This window comes from Argentina silus (assembly GCF_951799395.1).
Source record: "Argentina silus genome assembly, chromosome: 18".
Classification (NCBI taxonomy): domain Eukaryota; kingdom Metazoa; phylum Chordata; class Actinopteri; order Argentiniformes; family Argentinidae; genus Argentina; species Argentina silus.
In genome coordinates, this window is record NC_139672.1 from 10,521,059 (window position 1) to 10,529,649 (window position 8,591).

Here is an 8,591-nt window from a genome sequence, read left to right on the forward strand (position 1 = left end):
CCCAGTATTAGTACAGTGTTCCTAATAAAGAGCTCGGTGAGTGTATATCACCCTGCCCCTCAGATCTGACAGACCTATTAGAAGGCTTGTGACTGCCCTCTTCTGGACACTTGCACACACGCAGGAGACCCACCATACATCATATTCTTGATCTTGGTAGTTACAGTAGTAGTCTATACATCAAATGAAATAAACATATATTTACAGACCCCTCATATACATCCAAGGAAATGTGTTTGTATTCCATTTTTGAGTTATTGACCATCTAAATCAGTGGTTTCCAATTCTGGCCTTGGAGATCAGGTCTGTCCGTATTCATGAAGTTTTTGAGCTAGGAATACTGAGCTAAGATCAAGTTCCCACCTGTCTATATAATCTTACTCATTATGATCTGAAACTGAAACTGATCCTAGTTCAGCACTCCTACTCTGAGACACTTGAAGGAATACAGTGCCCAGGTGTTGAGGCTTTTGTTCCACCCCAGTCCTAACACACCGCATTCAACTAATGAAGTGCTTGATGAGCGGTTAGTTAGTTTAAATGTATTTGTGATGGAACAAAAAGCTAGATCAAAAAGCCCCCACATTTGCTCTTCAGGACCATGGTCAGTGACCACTTAGTACAGGTATTCCCTTACTTTTCCCCGAAAACAATAGTATCCACTAGGTGCCACTGTTGTCATACTCGTACCTCATACTGAGTTTGGGGGGAGGTGAGGGGGAGGGAATACAGGAGGTTTTGATTCAGTTCTCAGAACAATGTTGGTCTTCTTTCATTGTAAATGTGAGAGTTTAGCTCCCCCTATGTATGGCTTTCGCAATAGTGCTGCGGCCCTATCAGTCAGCGCAATCAGCCTCATTCCCATTTTATTACAAATCCAGCTATCGAGTTGGCTCGGCTCATATGAAATCGTACCTGTTCTTATTTCAAAAGAAATAAAGTGTGATTGTGACAAATCACCTCTATTACATACCACAAAGTGGCACACCTTTTCATGTGGTCTCTGTGCTGATGGAATGAGATTACATGAAGCTCCTGTCCTTTCGGAGGGTTCAACTCAAAGGGAACATAACAGACATCATCACCGTTTGTCTGGCAATGGAAAGACACGGTCTAGAGGGAGATGAGACTATCCATCACTGCACTGTGCTCCTCTCCTACGCCTGCACAACTGCTACTGCTGTAATCTACGGTGATATACAATACCACTATGTTGTGTCCTGGCTCTGGTCTTTAACTGCGTTGGTGTAGGTCTGTGTTATGATGAGAATGGCTATTTGTTGGACAGTGTAACACCAGTTCTGTATGTAATGTTCCTGGGAGCATCAGTGCAGATGTACACTTCCTCACAGAGAACATTAAAGCCATATCGTATCAGGTCATTGTACCGTAGCATAACAACAGCTAGTCAAATTGGTATTTATTTAATGTGTGTGTGTGTGTGTGTGTGACAAGAATGAATGTCACACACAAACACACACACACATGAATGAATTAGACAGTGAATGAATGAAAGAATGAATGAATGAATGAGTGAGTGAATGGGTGAGTGGGTGAGGGACTGGGGGCTTACAGTGTCCAGTATAAGTAATGGGACATTGAAGCATTTTTTCTTATTTGTTTGCTCTACACTCCAAAAGTTAGGATTTGAAATCAAACCATTACTATAAGGTTAAAGTAGATATTCTCAGCTTTTATTTGATGTGTACATATTGGTTTCACCACTCAGAAATGACAACACTTTTCATCCATCGTCCCCCTGTTTCATGGTAACCAAAAGTGATGGGACAGATTTCTTAAATGTCCAAATTAAGCACTCACGTTTAGTATTTGGTCAACAATCCTTCCTGCATGTAATAACTGCCTGAAGTCTGCGAGCCATCTTCAGTTGTTGTCACCCTTGTTTTGAGATATTTGTGCCTAAAATCTTATCAGGAAATTAAATGTCTGTTCAATTGCATTTAAATCTGAAGATTGACTTGGCCAGTCAAGAACATTACACTTTTTGACCTTGAAAAACTCCCTAGTCACTATGGCAGTATGTTTTGGGTCATTGTCTTACTGTATGATGAAGTGCCATCCAATGAATTCGGAGGCATTTGCTTGTACTTGAGCAGACATGATGTTTCTGTACACTTCAGAATACATTCTGCTGCTGTGTCAGCAGTTACATCATCAATTAAGACATGTTAGCATGTTCCAGTGGCAGCTATACATGCCCTAACATGAATACCCTCTTCACCACGTTTCACAGATGAGGTGGTATGCTGTAAATCTTGGGCAGATCCTTTTTTCTCCAAACTTTCCACTTGCAATCACTCTGGTACATACTGTATCTGTCCACAAGACCTCTGCAGGCTTTTTAGGTATTTTTTAGCAAACTGTAAGTGACCATCCTTTTTGAGGATAACTTGTGGTTTGCACCTTGCAGTGAAGCCTCTGGAGTTTGACTGGTGACGTATTCTGTGGATGGTAGTCTCTGACACATTCACACCTGCCTCCTGGAGAGTGTTCCTGATCAGTGGGACAGCTCTTTTAGGGTTTTCTTAATTATGGTCATCCACTGTAGTCTCCAAGTCTGCCTTGGCATACTAGCCTGAGGTCACCAGTGCTTTTTTTTCTTTTGAATGATGATGTTTCAAACTGTTTCAGATTTTTTCTTTAGATTTTTCAGCCTAATAAAGGCTTCCTTAACTTTCATTGACACCACTTTCTGAATGGTGAAACCATTAAAAGCTGAGAATCTCTACTTTAACCTAATTGTTTGATTTCAAATCCAAACTTTTGGAAAAAAAAGCCAAGGAGAAAAAATGTTTCATTGGCCCATTACTTACGCAGGGCACTGTATTTACAGTATAACAGACAGTGTCATCTACATTTAAGACATGGAAATCAAAGTTTATTTCAAAAATGTCAAAATCAACAACAAACTGCATCAAGGTGCAACATTTGCAAGTTTGCGATTCTAGTATTAATATCTATGCAATACTCATATCCAGAGAGATGGGTAATGGTTATAGAGGCAAGCCAAACATGTCCTTCAAAAATGTCCTTGGTTCTGAAGACCAACAAATGTACAGCCAGAGCATTTTTATAAATTACTAAATACAAGAATATCTTCAGTATGAAAATACAGTCAATTATAACAATACAATCATTAGAAATGTATCAAAAGAACCAATTATGCTTCATGCCTCTGGCTATGAAAATCTAAAAATAGCCATAAACAATTTAAAAAAAACAATTTGATATTCTCATATGGCTGTTTTTTGGCTATGATCTAGTAGGCACTTAAGATCTACAATAAAGACAAGATGGTACAAAGCAAAATATGATATGTACAAAGAAATAAATTAGAAAAGCTTGATTGTTTTCTTCCCTGACCAGCGTGAACTGAAAATGGAGAATACCCTCAATTCAAACGGGTAAAGATTTGTACTTTTACAATAAGTAAAACCTGTCCTTCATATATGTGACCTGTAATGTGTTTAACGATCATCCCCTTATATCATTACATATACATATACAACTGGTGACACTAATCCAAAAATAATAAGGCAGCATTTTCTTCTCCAAATTCCCCAATTCAGTGTGATGACCTGACGTAATTGTTTGACCTACACAATTTCCTTCACAGAAATGTATTGCCGGCTGACATTCTGTGTTAACGCTCTTGAGAGTGCTACAGAAAAAAACAAGCAGTTAGTCCAGAGTTAGTCTGGAGTTAGTCCAGACCAAGCTAGGACTAAGGAACAAGTTCACAATCAATCGATGTCATAAGAATTGATGGGTTGGTGTGAGCCACAGCTTTCATAATAAAATCGTATAGTGTTCTTAGTATTCTGTGGGGTGAGCAGTGTGCAAGCGTTTTGTTAGCCAGCTACTTAACAAATGGTGATGGAGAGTCGACTCCATATATACTGCAACACACCTGCAATAACAGGATCCCTCAGGGAAAGACAGCAATCAAGATTCTGTCCTGAGGAGAGAGTTTGTGGGGAAGAAAGAGCGGCATTGAGTGTAGGGTAGAGGGCAGGGGACAAGGGGACAAGGGTCACACCACCACATCGTCCCCCCCCACCCCTGCTCTACAGGTTGGTCTCCATCTCCAGAGAGCGTGATAGTCATACTGAGGACAGCACCTCTCCCGTCGTGTCCCGGAACGGGTCCTTCTTCTCGGCCTTCTCCAGGTCGATGGTGTGGATGGAGCCTGGTTTGATGACCAGGTCGTCGTCGTCGTGATCCGCATGGTACACGCCGCCTTCCACCTCCTTGTACTTCCCGGACAACGGATCCTTCTGGAAGATGTCGTGGAGCTTCTTCTTCTGTTCGGTGTCGGGGCAGAACAGGTACTCGTACAGGGCAGCCGCCATGATGCCGCCCAGGATGGGACCCACCCAGTACACCTGCAGGACAGAGGCAAAGGTCAAAGTCAGATCTGTCAGTGAGTCATCATAGCAACCAGATGGCCCTCGGGCACAGTTGATGGCGTGGCATGCACCATTGGGTGATGCGTGCCCTCTGACTGCCATTCCATGTAGTCTACCCAACATAGTTATGCCTAGCCCATCTTCACGGTATAGCATACACCATACACCATACTGCATATCTGAAATCAGCATATATACTGTACCCCTATCAGCATATATACTGTACCCCTATCAGCATATATACTGTACCCCTATCTGCAGCATATAAAGTATCCCTTTCTGACACACTTGTCAGGCATGACCAACCAGATGTCATGTCAGATCTGTAATGTGGAGCCATGTACTCCAGGCCTCTGCCAAGCCAAACACTGGCCGCTGAGGGAACACACCCGTCTGATAATACGACACCACTCGCTGCTGAGGACCTTTCCTAATTATACCCAAGACCCAGATACAGTAGATACACACTTGCATGCACACACGCACACACACACACACACACACACACACACACACACACACACACACACACACACACACACACACACACACACACACACAGGAACACAAGGGTCATGGGTTACGTAAACTGCTGATATGTTGATGCTGATGTATCTTTTAAAGGCGCATTCCCCCTCTTTTCAATGTTGTTCTTTCTATGTATACATAACAGTTATACTGTACTGTATGTCCTTCAGTTAGAAGTAAATACACTCATTGAACACTTCATTAGGAACACCTGTACCCCTTCTCATGGTGGAGGTGGTGTAATGGTGTGGGGAATGTTTCCTTGGCACACTTTGGGCCTGTTAATACCAATCAATCATCGCTTGAATGCCACAGCCTATTTGAGTATTGTTGCTGACCATGTGCATCCCTTCATGGCCACAATTTACCCATCTTCTAATGGCTACTTCCAGTATGATAATGCACCATGTCACAAAGCAAAAGTCGTCTCAAACTGGTTCCATGAACAAGACAATGAGTTCAGTGTTCTTCAGTGGCCTTCCCAATCACCGGATCTGAATCCAATAGAACACCTTTGGGATGTGGTAGAACGGAAGATTCACAGCTTGAAAGTGCACCTGAAAAATCTGCAAGAATTGCGTGATGCAATCATGTCAACATGGACCAGAATCTCAAAGGAATGTTTCCAACATCTTGAGGAATCAATGGCACAAAGAATTGAAGCTGTTTTGAGAGCAAAGGGAGGACCTACCCAGTATTAGTACAGTGTTCTGTGCTCAGTGAGTGTATGTCCTTGAACGTCACTACATCTGATCTCTCCTCTGGCATGAGGTTATGTCTGTGTGACCTTATTGGGTTTCAATGTGCCATAGAACCCAATGTGCAATGTGCCCCTCCTTTAGCCCTGCCTTTAGCCCTGCCTTTAGCCCCCTTGATGAATGATATCATCACCATTCACACCTGTAGGACTGAGCCAACCTGAACATAGCTGATCAGACACTTGACCTAAATGTGACTTCATCAAGGTAACTTCATAGCAGAATCAACATTTTCAATGTTTACCTTTACGTTTATGGCATTTAACATTCAACGGATGATGTTCAATGGGACAGCCCTTGACAAGTCTGCAATTGCACTCTTACCCAGTGGTTTTCAAAGTTCATGGTGACGAGCGCTGGTCCGAAGGACCGTGCGGGGTTCATACTGGCTCCTGTGTACGGAATCTGAAACACAAACCAGGACACAGAGGTGTTAACAAGAGAAGTCATCACTGCTACCGTCAATCTGAATCCTAATGAACCTAATTCATCTATAATACACTAGCTACTGCATACCCTGGAAGTCATGGTACATCTTAAGATGTTGTTATTCATGTGAGATACAACATAATGTTATTGTTATTCATGGACAGTGTGCATGTGCATGTGGTACAGTGTGCATGTGCATGTGATACACAATGCAGAATCAGGCTGGACTGTGAATAGAGGTTGCGTTCATTTCCATGTGCATTTGCTAGCTCAGTCGGGGATAGATTGTTCCCCAGCGACTGGTTGCCATGGTTGAGGAACAGCAGTGTCTGTTGAGGATGTGCATGTGACAGAGAACTAGGAGGTCTAGGAGACTGAAGTGCTCTACTGTGGACTAAATGTACTATGTTGCACCTGCTGTACTATTTCAACATGAAGATGATTCCATTTATGTACTATTCATTTATTGTATTCAAATAATGTTAATTTATTGTTATGCATATCAGTTTAATTTCAAACCACATCCTCATTCTAATTATCTTCCACTGTACTACAACAGTGATACTGAGCTCACTGTCATTGCATTTAGGCATTTTAGTCTCCTTGTCACTAAATTGTGGGATGAGCCTTTAGTCAATTCCATGTGTGTCCTCTACCACACTCAAGACGGAGCTCAATGATAGGCTACTTACTGCAAACAGATGACCTATGGCTACGGCCAAGCCGATGGCCAGGCCGCCTGAGCCGTTGAGGTCGCTCCGTTTGGGGTCGCAGGTGGCGAACACGGTGAAGACCAGTTCGAAGGTGATGAGGAGCTCCACGACCAGAGCATGGCCCACAGAGATCTTAGTGTTCACCTGGGAAAACCAAAGAGGAGGACTATTACTCAGTCAGCAAACCTATCCCCAGTGAATTACTATGGGCTAGTTTCCTGGACCCAAGTTAAGTCAAATCGTGGACTGAAGACAATGTTCAATGGAGATTCAAACATTGTTCAAACATCTCCATTGAAAGAGCTTTCTAGTCCAGGAGGAGGCTTAATCTGGGTCCAGGAAACCAGGACCCCTTTAATGGCATCGGTCTGAATCCAGTGTGTTAACGAACCTAACTCTGAACACTGAATGTGGCCATGTCTTACCATAGTCACCCCCAGGCCTCCTCTGACAGATGCTGGTGTCACCAGGTATAGGATCCCCGCCCCTGTGATGGCTCCCAGGCACTGGGCAATCAGGTAGAACACCGCCTTCGACAGACTGAGCTTTCTGGTGACCACCATGGCCGCCGTGACGGCAGGGTTGATGTGTCCTCCGCTGATATGGCCGAAACACTGCACCATCGTGGCGATGCTGAGGCCGAAGCAGAGCGATATAAGGACCAGGTCGGCGGGGGGGGGACTCTCCTTCTCCACGGACCAGTTGATGGTAGATCCCAAACTGAGTAGGACGAAGATGAGAGTGGCCAGGTACTCCCCCGATACCGCCCTCCAGAAGTCCTTGGTCCAGATTCCCTTGAATGCCACCATTATGCTGGAGTGGTTACACCAGGACAGGCACCTCCTGGCAATAATAAGAAAGAAGTGACATTAGAATCCTGGTTAATCATTTCTCCAGTCGTGTGTGCTTGGAAATATACTGGGCCCTTTCAGTGCTGGTAACCTGCCTGTGGGCACAACATTTATAACTCCACCAGGGATTTGAGCCAGTGACTTTCCATCACACTGTGCCAGACAGACTGCACACTTGCTTATTAAGCATGGTGGGATGTAATGTACTATTTGCAATCAATGAGTTTACAGTGCATGCTAATTGTGTTTACTGGCCCCCTAACAATGGACCTGGGTCAATGAAAAGTGGGGAAGGGTGAGAGAGAAAGAGAGGAGGGGAGAGTAAGTGGGAGAGAGAGATAGGGGGAGAGGGGGGAGAGGGGGGGGAGAGGGGGGGAGATGGAGAGAGAGAGAGAGAGAGAGAGAGAGAGAGATAGATAGGGGGAGAGGGGGGAGAGTGGGGGGGAGAGGGGGGATGGAGAGAGAGAGAGAGAGAGAGAGAGAGAGAGAGAGAGAGAGAGGGAGAGAGAGAGGAGAGAGAGAGAGAGAGAGAGAGAGAGAGAGAGAGAGAGAGAGAGAGCTCATGTAAAAAACAGGTGACTATTTTATAGCTTCATGAATTCATACCCTTGACACTGAACACAACCTATAACCCCAACTTGAATACTTATTTATCAAATATTGCATTTCAGATGTTATGATATCTACCATAAAAGCGTTTTTGTAAAAAAGGGAAAAATATAGCCCCTTCTACGGAAATATATCCACTTTTCAATGAATATGAAGTAAATCCTAAAGGCAATGACATAGACTCACTAGTATTCATAGTTTGAGAGCATGTTGAAAATATTTCTATAGGCTATTGCATTTATTGCATTTGGGGTGACAACATGGCTATTGATA

The 8,591-nt window shown here is 43.5% G+C and overlaps 1 protein-coding gene across 1 annotated transcript; it reads right to left on the reverse strand.

Moving 5' to 3' along the window:
* Positions 1-4,124: 4,124 nt before the first annotated feature.
* On the reverse strand, positions 4,125-7,697 carry LOC310818679 (aquaporin-4-like; the record flags this gene model as incomplete). Its single annotated transcript, XM_083689685.1, has 4 exons — positions 7,284-7,697; positions 6,838-7,002; positions 6,041-6,121; positions 4,125-4,406 (listed from the first exon to the last, which is right to left on the reverse strand). The coding sequence occupies exons 1-4, from the start codon at positions 7,665-7,667 to the stop codon at positions 4,125-4,127; spliced, it is 912 nt and encodes a 303-aa protein (XP_083545811.1). The 5' UTR covers positions 7,668-7,697.
* Positions 7,698-8,591: the final 894 nt, after the last annotated feature.